We start from the raw sequence: 14485 nt of genomic DNA, 5'->3' as shown, positions 1-14485 counted from the left end.
CTGTTTACAACATTACTGAATATATGAAGCCCACTGTTTAAGACCTACTGCTGAGAAAAAAAATTCTTTCAAATATTGCTGCTCCCTCACTGATACTGCGCCTGGTCTCCCAAGAGCTCTGATGGAGATGTGCAATGAGATGAGTGTTTTCATGGCTGTTGACACGGCATCCGTTCCATAGCCTACGGATCAAGGAGTCATCTTGACTTTCCAGTCTTATTCTTTAAGAAATATATTTCATAAGGCTCTAGCTGTCTAGAAAGTGATTCCTCTGATGGATCCGGGCAAAGTCAATTGAATGCTTCCTGGAATGGGATACTATTAAGAACAATCAGAAGAGGTCAAAATATCCACCTTTGTTTGGCATTTGGAAGAAGTTAGTTCCCACCGTCCCTGAGGACTTGGAGGGGTTCAGGGCGTCCACGGAGACAGTCACCGCAGAGGTGGTGGAAACAGCAAGAGAACTAGAGTTAGAAGTAGGGCGAGTATATGGGACCACACGGCTGCCATCTCATGATCAGACTTGGACGGATGAGGAGCTGCTTCTCGTGGATGAGCCAGGAAAGTGGATTCTTGAGCTGGAATGTGCTCCTGGTAGAGATGCTGTGAAGACTGTTGCAGTGACCACAAAGGATTTAGTATCTTACATCAACTTACCTGAGAAAGCAGCAGCAGGGTTTAAGAGGACTGACTCTAATTCTGAAAGAAATTCTGTGGGTGAAACCCTTGAACAGCATCCTATGCTACAGAGAAATCCTCTATGAAAGGAAGAGCCAGTCGATGTGGCAGACTTTCTTGTCTTCCTTTAAGAAATTGCCACAACCCCCACCAGCCTGCCATGGCACCGCCCTCATCAGTCAGCCACCATCAGCAGGGAGCCAGGACCCTCATCCCCAACAGAGAGATTATGACTTGTTCAAGTTTTAGATGATGGTTTGCCTTTTTAAGCCATGAACTATTTCTTAATTAACGTATCTGCATTGTTTTTCTAGACATAATGCTGTTGCGCATTTAATAGTAACAGTATGGTGTAAATCTAACTTTAGTATGCACTGGGAAACCAAAAATTTCATTTCACTGGCTGTATTGCGATATTTACTTAACTGTGGTGGTCTGAAACTGAACTCACAGTATCTCTGTGATACGCCTGTCTCCTGGATTTTTCCAGTTTTTCACAGTATAAGATAATTCTAGAAATTTTTTTTTTTTTCAGAAATCTTGTATTTGAGATGATTTATTTCCCTTCTAGTAGTGGGAATCCTGAGGCAAAGGCCATAGACTCTTACACTGCTGGATTTCTTTCCAGGAATGATTATCTGTTTATGTTTATTCTTACTAATCTTTTTCAAAGGTCAGGGTAGAATAGTAAATGTTTCTGGAATAATAAGCTGCCCACCACATTTAAGATTTGTAGGATGCAGATTTACTATAATGCTACAAAATGATTCTTGTTTTCATTTCATTAGCAACACTGGCTTAGTAAATATCATTTTTTAATTATGAAAAGTGTTTTGCTTCATTGAACACATACAAAATTCGGTTCCGCTACATTTGTCAACTATCTGTCATGTGCCAGGTGTGTTGTTCGGTAGAGAAATAAAATGGAGGGAAAAACAAGGTTTCTACCTGTCAAGATTTCAGATCCTAGAAGAGAAAAACCCACAGTCATCTCAGTATTTTATGGTGTAATAAACCGTATACGCCCACAGTGACTCCGCGAAGTGCCGATGGGGGATTGAAGGGAGGAGGTACTGATGCCAGGGGTTACAATGTGAGTTGAGCCTTCAGAAGAATAAACTTCCGTTAGATGAGGTAGAAGTGCAGAGGTCGTGCCAGGGAGAAATGGCACTGAAGGGCATACTAAAGATTGTCCAGAATGTGGAAGATGGCCAGTTGTTTTACAGTTAAAAACTTTTCTCCTAAATTTGCAGGTCATTTAACTCCCATTCTAGAACATGTAGTCCTCATTCTTCATCTGGAGCTATTTACCTCTGGCAAACACCTTTCACAGAATGGTCTTCAGTAATGCTTTTCTCACTGCGCCTGTCCTCCACATGTTAGTGAGTTCTACTGACCGATGGAACAAGCAGCTCTCGGTCTCCACGCACATCCAGAGGAGACAGCAGGTGTGAGGAACCGCGTTTCCTCCACCCATCGTCTCGGCTGCCTGTGCAGTCAGCCCGATCCTGGGGGCCTGTATTTCAGAATACAGATTTCTGAACAAAGGACTGAGACCAGTCCATCTGTTTTGAAGCTGTATGGAGTACAAAGTCCTGTTACGTTGTTTGGTGATGGTGGGTGGGGTGGGATCTTCGCAAGACATTCGGAATGTTGCTTCGCCGATTTAAAAATAACGGGTAAGAATACGCAAAAGTGGTCAGTGCTGGGCTACTCACACTTTCTGTGACCTGTTTGTTAATGGAATCAGAAAGTTTGAGAGTTCTTTTAAAGACGTGGTTTGAATGCCTTTCCTGAAATTTTGTTTCCGTGTTTATTTGAATAGGATGAAAGTTAAAAAACTGCCCATGATTCTGGCTCTGCACCTGAAGAGGTTTAAATACATGGATCAGCTTCATCGATACACAAAACTGTCTTACCGGGTAGTGTTTCCTTTAGAACTTCGTCTGTTTAACACCTCTGGTGATGCGACCAATCCTGACAGAATGTACGACCTTGTTGCTGTGGTGGTTCACTGTGGAAGGTAAGTGCAGCCATGGGCCGTGCAGCCAGGATCTCTCTCCGTGGGGCAGGCGTGCGGGATGTTCTGTGCCTGCCATTTGTGCCTGGCGTGGCTTCATACAGTACCCCCTGAATGTCCACGTTCTCCTACGCAAAATGCAGTCCTATTAACAACCTGCCACCGTGTTACTGTTAAAGGGGGAATGCAAATCACTTAGCTGCTGCTACTTTGTCAACAATAACGACACCCTTATAGTACCTTTTCACATCCTAACTTAACTGTGCTGTAGCCTCTTCAAATTCGGGGACAGTTCTTAGGTTTCCCTCTGCTTAGATGATGCTGGGGTTCCTGGAATTGCTCTGCTCACAGACCGTGAGCTCTGAGATTCCTGGTCACAGCTGGGCTCCCTCCCCGACTCCTTATTCCTCTTCTCTCACTGCAATTCCCCCTGCCGCCTTCCCCCCTGGCCTCCTCAGACCTCTCTGAAAGCCGTGCTGGGTGCCCTTCTCATCCAGCCCTGTTCCATTTGGTGCCAGGCCTCTGTGTCCACGCAGCTGCTGGATGTGTCCTGCCCGCAGTAACTCACTGCTGGGTATGGTGTGTGTTTATCAGTTTGGAGGGCCGTCTCCGTTAGCAGAACAGGCACGTCTTAAAACAGGAAGTGATCCTCCCATTAACAAAAGATTGAAAACCTTTTCAAATCTTATTTTCTACTTACAAGATTTACTCGTAGTTACGTTTCATACGAGAGTGTAAAGGGTTTACGTTGCCGCATCCTTGCCGCGGGTGGTGCTCATTGCAGCAGGCCTGTGCCTGCCCAGCTCCCGTGGTCCTGCTCCTGCGTGTCTGGCATCTCGCGGATTTCCGACAGGTGCTTCCGGACTTCGTGCGTGTGATCCTTTCATTCCGTCTCAGGGCCCCGCTCCACTATCACCAACTTCCTCAGCCCTCCTCCTCCCAGCTGCCCCCTCTCCTGGGTGAGGCCTGTAGGTTGCACTACCCCTGCAACTCCGCTTTTATAGCGTATGGGGCCTCGTATGGTGTTCCTGGAGAGTTCTCTCCTGTACTCACGGTGTCCTCGGGCCAGGAGGCTGTGGGTGCCTTTCTGAGCCCCACAGCAACCAGCAGTTATTAGCACACGTGATGTATTCAGACCATACTGCACTGAGCGTGTCTTATGTTCAGGATGCACGTCCCTAAGCCACGGCTCTTGTAGGGCGAAGTTTACCAGCCTTTCTTCTCTTACTAGTTTCTGTAGTGCACATTTGTCTTTTGTCCTTCAGACTGCCTCTCTGCCCGAGGAAAAGGCTGCTACCCTTTCAGTCTCACACCCAAGGGTCCTCAGCCCCCCCGCCTCCTTTCCTCTCTGGCTCTGATCCTCCGCCTTTCTGAGGTTTTTTTCTTTATGTTCACCACCTTAAAAATTAAAAAAAAATTCTTATCATCTCACTATAAAACACAAGACTCTAGATGAATCCTATAGGAATGGGGAAGTTTTGTTTTTGTTTTTTGGTTTTGTTTTTTGTTTTTTGTTTTTTGTTTTTTCCAGTATTAAAAGCCTTTAAAAAAAAAATGTTCTGAGGTATTTTCTTCTGTGGAGAAAGAGTAGTACTGTTGTTTTGTCATTTTGTCACCTGAGGTACTCGTCTCACCTAATAATCAGAGGAGCCAAGGCAGGGACACATGGGAGGGTTCTTATTCTATTATCTGATTATCTAATGTTGCTATTCACCATAAACAGCTCTTTGTGTTGAAAATTATCTCAAATTCTATAATATAATAATTATAATAGAATTATAACTTAAAGAATTATATAGAAGCTTTTATAATTAGTCATTCTTAATCTACGAGGGGTTAAAATCCTTGCCATGTCCTTTATAGAGCAAAAGATTTTTTTGAAAAACAAAAAACAAAAACAAAAAATCCACCTGCATTTTAATGCATTTATAGATTTCTTTATTCCAGTTTTGTTTAAAATGAGCTGCAGAGGCAATTCCAAGAATTATTATGACTAAGATCCAGGTACTTAAAAATAGCACTAATAATACTAGCAAAATGTCATTTATTTTTAAAGAAGTTTCTGAGGGTCAAGCTTGATTTTAGAACTATAGATGTGATATGTGTTTTTTTAGGCATCACATGGTATTTTTCCTCAAGAGAAAAACGATGGCCAAAGGAATAAAACTTAGAAAAAATTCTACGTATGTTCTGTAGTTTAACTCAGGGGTCTCTGACCCTTGATCCTCTATCTCTCCCAAATGCTAAAAAATATATTTTTCAGAGAAGCAAATTTGAAAATTATTTTAAACATTATAATTAAAAAATTATTACAAAGACAACAAAAATTTTAATAGCATAGATTTATGTAAATAGAATGCTGGTCATAGCTCTCAAAGTAGAGTACTGATTATTTGATTATAAAATTGAATGCCAGTTCACATCCGTGTAGCTTGATATTTTGGGGAGGAATAGATAAGGAATATTTTCATCGGTTTCAGTTATTCTCCTTTATAGAACATGATGTTAAGGGCATAGAAGAGTGGTATTAATAAACATTGTATATAATTAACTTCTCTTTCTCTTTGTTTTAGTGGTCCCAATCGAGGACATTATATTGCAATAGTTAAGAGTCATGATTTTTGGTTATTGTTTGATGACGACATTGTAGAAGTAAGTAGTTCCTGAATTTCTTAATTTTATTGAAAGTTGTGTGTGTATTTTACTCTTCTGTTTTTTTCTCCCAGCCTCTCATTCATATGACAGGTGATGAATATTGGATATTTTTGTTGGAAGTTTTCAGACTGTAGTCAGATTCCTACTTCTTACTCCCCAACAGCCAACCCCAATGCTTGAATGGTCAGGTGACCTTCAAAATGCATAGAGTAAAACAAAGAAAAGCTTTCCACGGGACAACTAGGTTTAAAAAGTCTTTCATTGTCTAAAAAGAATGATTGTGCTATAATACACGTGTAGAAAGTATATGGATCTGAAGCAGCACTTGAATTTTTTTTTTTTTTTAGATTTTATTTATTTGACAGAGCTCACAAGTAGTCGGAGAGGCAGGCAGAGAGAGAGATTGGAGGAAGCAGGCTACCCACCGAGCAGAGAGCCCGATGTAGGGCTCAATCCCAGGACCCCAGGATCATGACCTAAGCCGAAGGCAGAGGCTTTAACCCACTGAGCCACCCAGGTGCCCCAGCACTTGAATTTTCTATGTGTGGGTTTGCATACAAACATATGTATGTGCACATGCACACTCTGTAACCACTCTCCAGATCAAAGGAGAGTACATTTGTAACACCCTTCGATAAGCCCCTCATCCTTTTCCCGGTCAGTCTTCACAGTTTTCCCTCCCAGTCCTCACCATCCTCTGAACCCACTGTTGATGACTGATCATTATGATTAGTTTTGCGTCTGTTTGACTATTAACGGACTCCTCCAGTGTGACTTCTTTTGTATCTAGCAGTTCACTCTTGCTACCTATAGTAGTGGTTCTTTTTTATTGCTCTGTAATTTCTCATTGTAAGAATATAACAAGTTAGAAATTTGCCTTTTTATCCCTTCCTATTATCAATAAAACTGCCTCAATCACCCCTATCTAACGCTGGATATACGCACTCATTTTTCTTGGGTAATTGTTAGGTAGGACCATAAGAAATTGCTATTTTCATAGGTCACAAATGGTTGGGAATTGGTGGTTTCAAGTGGGTCAGGTAATTCTGTTCCCTAGGAATAGACTTGCTGGATCGAAGGCTAGTTGTGTGTTCAGCCTTACAAGATAATGCTAACCATTTCCCCAAGATCTCCGTTCCATTCTGCCTTCCTGCCAGCTACGTGTGGGAGCCCTTTTTGCTGCACTTTCTCACCAATACTGGGCATGATCAGTCTTTTTAACTTAAGCCATTCTCGTGCAGAGCTGTTTTATAAACATAAACAGGAAAATGAGAGGCACGATTCTAAGAAATGTGGAAGACTTTACTGGACTGTAGAGCTCATTTCTGTACTAATATTTCCATTTTGCCTCACAGAAAATAGATGCACAAGCTATTGAAGAATTCTACGGGTTGACATCAGATATCTCAAAGAACTCAGAGTCTGGTTACATCCTTTTCTATCAGTCTCGGGACTGAGTGGGATCATGATGAAGAGATACTTTCTGCCTCATTTCTTCTCTGGTTATTTTGGAAAGGATCAAGCACTGATTTTTCAAGACAAGAGAAATGCAGGAAGCTCAGGGGGCAGTAGCACACTTTGCACACAATAAAGCAAAGACTATGGATTAACACGCTCTTCCTATCATGGTAGTTGATTGATTTGCTCAGGTATCATGCTGTCTGCAGTTCCATACAACAAGGAAGTGAAATCAGAGATAGCAGCTCCTCTTGTAAAACAGCCTTCCAGTAATTGATATGCATTTCTCTTTATTAATTGCACCAGTAATGATTTGAACTCCTTGGGGGTGCAGTAGAAAGACTAGGAATCTGTGCTAGGTTGTATTGATCATGTAAGGAGATCACACTGAATACACTGCGTAAATTTGCCTGTGTTGAAGCCACACAGAAGGAATATTTGGTGGTCTTTTCAAGTGTAAACCAGAACTGCATTTGGGCCCAACACTTGCGGTTGCCTTCCTGATGTCAGAACTCAGATCACTAGAATCCAGTGTCAGGAAGGCAAATATGTTTTGCTTCTCTGAAGAAGCTTATAATAATATACAGTATATGTATATGTAGGGAACAATTGGTCAAAAGTGGCTTTTTGTTTCCCCAAGGGGAAAGACTGGCTTTGTAATTATAATTTTTTTTCTTATTTATTTTACTTAAAACTGGTAGAGTCTTAAGTATTTTGTGAAGTGCCCATGATTCTGTCAGTAAATTTGAGCATATTTTTATTAGTTTTTGTCAGTTTTACTAGTCCTTTTGTTTGTTTCTATTTTGAAGGTGAATTTTAAACTCTATTTTAAAGTCCTAGGATACCTTAAGAAAAATTTGCAATGAGAGGAGGTAAATAATCTTTTTCAGGAGGAACTGATATCTCTGGCTAATATTTGTCCTTTTGTTAGAGTTTATAAATCAGTTGTTCAGCTTTAATCTCAGCACCATAAAAAACTGTCAGAATCTCCCTGTCCCAGTTGGAACGATGAAGGAAGGTGTGGCCCCGTGGGGGCGCACCAGTCCTGAGCACTCTCAAGTTCTCGGACGTTTCAAGATGAGGCCGTGCTTGGAAAATTGGTGTCGTAGCAGTTATGTTCTTCTCAAACGTCATTCTTCACCCGGGAAAGAAGTCATCTGTCAGAACCCCAGCAGCCCCCGAGGCTCGCTGCACACACCCGACGAAGATGAAGTGTTTGTGGCACAGGCGGGGAACACACGGAGCAAGTCCTTTTCTCTTCCTCCCACCCCCTCTCTCCATCTTCACAAACCTTACTGGAAGAGTGTTCAGAGATTACAGTTTGCATTTGTTAAGACTTTCTTCTGTTGGGAGTTTGAAGAAGTAATAGATGTCATGTCAAGTGCACGTGAACCATGGCGGTCGACACTTTTCCACGCATCATTAAGTTGTCGGACGGTGGCCAAACGTAACATGCAGGAGATGATTGAATACAGAGTCCAAATCACAGCGATCAGGCCTTGGATGTTCTTTAAGTCCCTTTAGGAAGTAATTTTTTTTTTAATTGCTGTAATTTTCTAAACTTCTTTGACTAATACTGTTGAATATGATAAAAAAAAAAAAACTTTTTTGTCTGCTGCTATTTATTAACATTTATTATCTGTATATTTTAGCTCAGGAAATGACTTCACCTACTCGTTCCATGAACTGATCTTTAACAGGGTCACTTGGCTAATCGGGCTGTTTCAACAGATGTGCTGGGAGAAAATGATGTATTTTGACAACTTGCTTTTTAAGATTATAGTTGCTAAAACCTTACGCTGGCTGGAGTGGGTTTGTACAAATTATGTAGCCTGCCCGATGACTACATTGCACAGAGAATCATGACTGAGAATGTTGGGAAGGTCACAGACGTGGAAGTGGGTACATTTTTTTTATTTTGAGGGCTTAAACCAAATTGTCTTGGAACTTGAGGCTGTGTTTCTGCAGCGTTCAGCGCAGAGAGATGTAAAGTGAGGCTGAGGCAGTCTTCACTTGAGTCAGGCCACAGCATGGATAAGAGAGATAGATGAAGTCATTTGCATAGAGGTACAGCATTGGAATACTTCGCTGTGTTTGTTTCTACATTTTGCATTTTTAAGAAATACAGTAAAAGCAAGGTTAAATCTCCTATTAAAGCAAGTTCTAGCATTTTTATTGAGTTCTTTGGTAGTCACACACTGTTCACATCTCCACCATGTTTAATAGTATGATTTGTCCGGCGAGGGACTGTGGGGTGATTGTTCTCAGTTTCCTTTTTACTCTTAGTACAGCTGCATCTACATAAAACGTTTTGAAGCTTATCAGAAACTCAGTATACTTTGAAAACAAAGGGTTAGGGTTGGGGGGGAAAATGCAGGTATTTAGTAAGAAAAATGGCCCATCTAGAAAGCATTGTGAGGTTGTGTGTTGGTTGACTGTGATTGAAATGAGGGGCGGGGTTAGGTTGTAAAGGGTGGCTGACTGCTCTCTAACCATGTACATGTTAGTTGGGATGGCTGTCCCATATTTTTTGTATATTGGAATAAAAATTTCTATAAATTATCATAACTGAAAGTAAATATTCTAAATTAAGTCTCACTGCTAAGTCCTATGGCTTCTGTCTTGGAAACTTTACCTTTAGAAGATTGCTTAAGACAGGAACCGTGAGACTTCAGGAAAAGGGGAAAAAAGGCCGTGTAATATATGGGTCTTGTTGCTTCTAACCATCAGTATCGGGTTTTTTTCTTTTTGGTGATGGCAGTAGAAAGACCTCACTTTCATAACATACTACTCTTGATACTTTCTTTAAGGACACTTTTCATTAAAGATTCTCTCATGAGGTATTTAACTGGGAGCCGGGAGGCTAAGGCGCTCAGGTCCTGGCTCTTCAGTGAATTTAACTGTGTGACCTTGGGCAAGTCACTTAACCTCTCTGTGCTTCAGTCTCCCTATCTTGTAAAATGGGAGTAATACCTACCTCACAGGGTTGTTGTGGGGATTAATTAGATATAATGTCTGTAAAGCATCTAAGGTTCTTGAAGAAGGCGCTATATAAATACAAAATAATATCTATTAAAGTTGGTTTATTTGTGCTTGTGGGCTTTTGAGTGTGTTTTTTTCTTTCTGCCTAAAATATCTTTGTGAATTAGAAGAGTTGACCCATGAACAACACGGAAGTTTGGGCTGTGTGGGTCTGCTTTTAAGTGGATTTTCTTCGATAAACGTAGTACTATGAACATGGTTTGTCTTAGGATTTTTCTTAACGTTTTCTCTTCTCTAGCTCTGTTGTCAGAACAAAGTATATAAAACATATACAAACTGTGTGTTAATGGCCTGCGGATGTTATCGGTAACAGGACAACAGTAGACTCATAATAAGTTTTTGGAGAGTCAAAAGTTAGGGTTTCTTCGACTGCCTAGACACGGTGCCCCTTACCCCTGGGTGGTTCCAGTTCAACTGGATACACTTGGAGAACGGCCTTACTGCTTTATCTGTGAACTTACTCCCTCTGTTACCCAAAGAGATTGTCCCACCAGAGCCTTCTGCACATGTAAAACAGCACGCGCAGTCACGTGTGATCCTCGCGTACCTCGCATCCATCTTTCCATAGTAGCACGGTCTTTCCCCAAATCCCAAGATTAAAAATGTAAATTTAGGATCACAGAATCTGAGAGGGGCAAATAGGTTAAAGGGCAGCATTTTTAGCACTCCTTGCCCCTCCCAGTGTAGCAAAATCGGTATGTTGGGGGTATTCCCCCTGTGCTGGAGTACTCGAAGCCCCGCTCCCCCTCTCAGTAAGTACGCGCTAATCCTGCCTTTCTGTGTAATCCACCTCCCTCGCTCTTGGGTGACCATCCCGGAAACACTCTTGTGTATTCATCTCTCTGAAGGAGCACAGTAATAGGTGACCTAGATCATCACTGGGGACCTTAGATGGCATTCTGTCTTTTAAAGATCTGTATCACACACCTTGTGTGGAAACTTTTTTTTTTTTAAAGATTATTTTTTTTATTTAAATCTTTTTTTTTAAAGATTTTATTTTTTTAAATTTAAATCTTTATTTAAAGATTTATTTTTTTTCAAGATTTTTAAAGATTTATTTTTTTAAAGATTTTATTTATTTATTTGCCAGAGACAGAGGGAGAGAGAGCGAGCAAGCACAGGCAGTCAAAGAGGCAGGCAGAGGCAGAGGGAGAAGCAGGCACCCCGCCAAGCAAGGAGCCGGATGTGGGACTCGATCCCAGGACCCTGGGATCATGACCTGAGCCGAAGGCAGCTGCCTAACCAACTGAGCCACCCAGGCGTACCGTGTGGAAACTTTAATAAGTGAAATTGTCTGCACTCTTGAGAGCTTCTTGTGAACTGTTGCAAAGCCAAGACTTCCCCTCCCTTTATTCAAGTTCCTTCGTTACCCAGTACCTGTTTCTCTTCTTTTGAAGCTTTTTTTTTAAAAAAAACTTTGTGCATTTGTATTTTTTATTTTAATTTTTAAAAAAGGTTTTATTTATTTTTATTTGAGAAAGAGGGAGAGACTGAAAGAGACCTGAGAGGGGAGGACATCAGAGGTAGAAGCGGACTCCCCACTGAGTGAGGAGCTTAATGTGGGACTCGATCCCCGGACCCTGGGATCATGACCTGAACCAAAGGCAGTCACTTAAGCTGATCCACTCAGGCGCCCCTCGTTTATGTTTTCTGTGATAACATAGTACTTTTTTTTATTTCCAGAGTTGCTGCAATAACAACCCATCATTTGTTGGTTGATGGCATGAGAGGCTGTTGGTATACTCAGCATTTTCTTTCGATCTTGACAATGACTTCCATGGATATGTGGAACCCTCATTTTACAAGAAGAAACTAAAACTCTCCAAGGCGGAGGCATTTTCCCACAGTCACTCAGCTGGAACGTAGTAGATCCAGATTTCAAGTAGGTAGAACTTTGTGGCCCAGCCCTTCGCTGTGGCTGTCATTATCAGAGTGTTTTATTGTGGAAAAAGCACACGACCTACAGTTTGGCATTTAACCTTTTTTTTTTTTTTTTAAGATTTTATTTGACAGCACAAGGAGGGAAGGCAGCGGGCACAGGAGAGGGAGAAGCAGGCTCTGCTAAGCAGGGAGATTGATGCGGGGCTCGATCCCAGGGCCCTGAGATCATGACCTGAGTCGAAGGCAGACGCCTAACCAACTGAGCCACCCAGGTGCCCCCATTTTAACCATTTTTAAGTGTAGTAGAATGACATTAAGCATATTCACAATGTTATGCAACTGTCAACACCATTGATTTCTAGGATTTTTCATCTTCCCAAACAGAAACTTTGTATGCATTCAATAATACCTCCCCTCCCCTGGCCCCAGTAACTCCTTTTCTTCTTTCTGTCTTTATGACTTTGCCTGCTGTAGGTCACTCATTCAAATCCTATAATATTTGTACTTTCGTGTCTCGCTTATTGCACTTACTGTGCTCATTGCACTTATGTAACGTGTTTAAGCTTCATGTTGAGGCACGTGTCAGCATCTCCTTTGTTAGTACTTGGTAATACTTCATAGCATGCCACATTTTTATCCATTCATCTCTTGGACATTTGGGTGGTAAAGCCGCTAGGAACACAGATGGACAAATATCCGAGTCCTTGACTTCAGCTCTTTCAAGTCTATACAAGAGATTGCTGGACCACTTAATTCTATTTTACCCCCCCCCAAGATTTTATTTATTTGAGAGAGAGGGTAAGCGAGAGAAAGATTGAGAGAATGAATGGGTGGAGGGGGAGAGGGCATAGCAGATGCCTCGCTGAGCAGGGAGCCTGAAGTGGGACCCAATCCCAGGACCATGACGTGAGCCAAAGGTAGACGCTTAACCGACTGAGCCACCCAGCACCCCTGTTCCAGCTTTTTAAGGAACTGTTTTCCATGCTGTTTTTCCAAACGCCTTTACATTCCCCACCGGTGATGCCCCAGCACGGCAGTTTCTGTATATCCCCGCCAACAATTGTCTCCACTTCCCTGGAATGTTTTTGGTAGTGGCCGTCCCAACTGGTGTGAGGGCATCTCACTGTGGTTTTGATTTGCCTTTCCCTGATGATGAGTGATGTTGAGCAGATTTTCATGGGCTCCCTGGCCATTTGTATAACTTCTTCAGAGAAGTGTCTATTCAAGCTTTTTGTTTTTAAAATTGGGTTATGTATTTTTAAAAATTGAATTCTTTGTAGGGGTTCTTTTTAAGTGCTGAATATTCATCCCTTTCCAGGGAGATATTTTCTCCCTTTCCACTGTCTTACAGATCGTATCCTTTTTGATGTAGTCCAGTGGATCTTTTTTTTTTTTTCTTTTGCCTTTGGTGTCGCATCCTAGAAATCACAACCAAATTCAGTCACAAAACTTCTCCTCTGTTTTCTAGTAAAAGTTTTATTAGAGTTTTAGCTCTTATACTTAAGTCTTTTATCTATTTTGAGTTAATTTTTAAACATGGCATTAGGTAAGGGTCCCACTTCATTGTCTTACATGTGGATATCCAGTTTATCCAACACTACTTGTTGAAAAAACTGTTCTTTCCCCATTGAATGATCTTGGCATTTTATCAGAAGTCGATTGGCCGTATATGTGAGGGTTTATTTTGTTCCACTGGTCAATATGTGTGTTCTTATGCCACTGTGACACTTTTTATTCCTGTAGTAAGTTTTAAAATCAGGAAGTATGAGGCCCCCACCTTTGTTGTTCATTTTCAACATTATTTTAGCTGTTCAGCGCCCCGTGGAATTTCATATGAATTTTAGGACTTAAAAAAAAAGATGCAAAAGTTTCTGTTGCGATTTTGAGCAGGATTGCATTGAATCTGTCTTCCTGGAAGATGTCTGTTTATTTGTGTTGCTTTCATTTCTTTCGGCAACATTTATTTATAGTTTTCAATGTAACAATCTTTCACCTCCTTGGTTAAGTTTATTCTTAAGTATTTTATTGTTTTGATGATATTCTAAATGGATTGTTAATTTTCTTTTTCATATTGTTCATCGTTAGTTTATAGAGAAGCAACTGATTTTTGTGTGTTGATTTTATGTCATGCAACGTTGCTGGGTTTGTTTATTCTGACAGTTTGTGGGGCAATCTTTGGGGTTTTCTACATCTAAGATCACATTATTCACAAATAGAAAATTTTACTTCATCTTTTTCAAATTTGTATGTCTTTTATTTCTTATATAAGAAGGCAACAGCCTTATTGCTCTGGCTAGAACTTTCAGTACAGCATTGAATCAAAGTGGTGAAATCAGGCATCCTTGCCTTGTTCCTGATCTTAGAGAAAAAGCTTTCAACCATGCACCACTGAGTGTGATGTTAGCTGGGCGTTTTTCATGTATGGCTTTCATGTTGAGGAAATTTCTTATCTGTAGTTTGATTGTTTGTATCAAGAAAAGGTATTGAGTTTTGTGAAAAGACTTTTTTTTTTTTTGCTTTGCTTTGCTTTGTTAATGTATTTTAGTGATTTTCATAAGTTGAACGATCCTTGCATTTTGGGGGTAAGTCCCATGTGGTCTTAGTATTCAGTCCTTGAAATATGCTGCTGAGTTTGCTTTGTCAGTACTTTGTACATTAGTTTTGCATGAATATTTTAAGGGATACTGGTCTGTAGTTTTTTGAATGATCTTTGGCTCGGGTGTCAGGGTAATGCTGACCTTATAGAATGAG

At 41.0% G+C, this 14485-nt stretch overlaps 1 protein-coding gene across 2 annotated transcripts in view; it reads left to right on the top strand.

The window, feature by feature from the left end:
* The window catches only part of LOC122906955 (ubiquitin carboxyl-terminal hydrolase 12), a 102713-nt gene extending 92810 nt beyond the window's left edge, over positions 1-9903 (top strand). For both annotated transcript variants that reach the window (XM_044249470.1, XM_044249471.1), the window contains 3 exons: positions 2504-2701; positions 5272-5350; positions 6709-9903. In XM_044249470.1, coding sequence (XP_044105405.1) covers positions 2504-2701; positions 5272-5350; positions 6709-6810 — 379 coding nt within the window. In that variant the 3' untranslated portion in view covers positions 6811-9903. The remainder of the gene's footprint in view (positions 1-2503; positions 2702-5271; positions 5351-6708) is intronic.
* The last annotated feature ends 4582 nt before the right edge of the window (positions 9904-14485 follow it).

Source organism: Neovison vison, chromosome 5, assembly GCF_020171115.1.
Source record: "Neovison vison isolate M4711 chromosome 5, ASM_NN_V1, whole genome shotgun sequence".
Taxonomy (NCBI): Eukaryota; Metazoa; Chordata; class Mammalia; order Carnivora; family Mustelidae; genus Neogale; species Neogale vison.
This window is presented reverse-complemented; position numbering and strand designations above follow the sequence as displayed.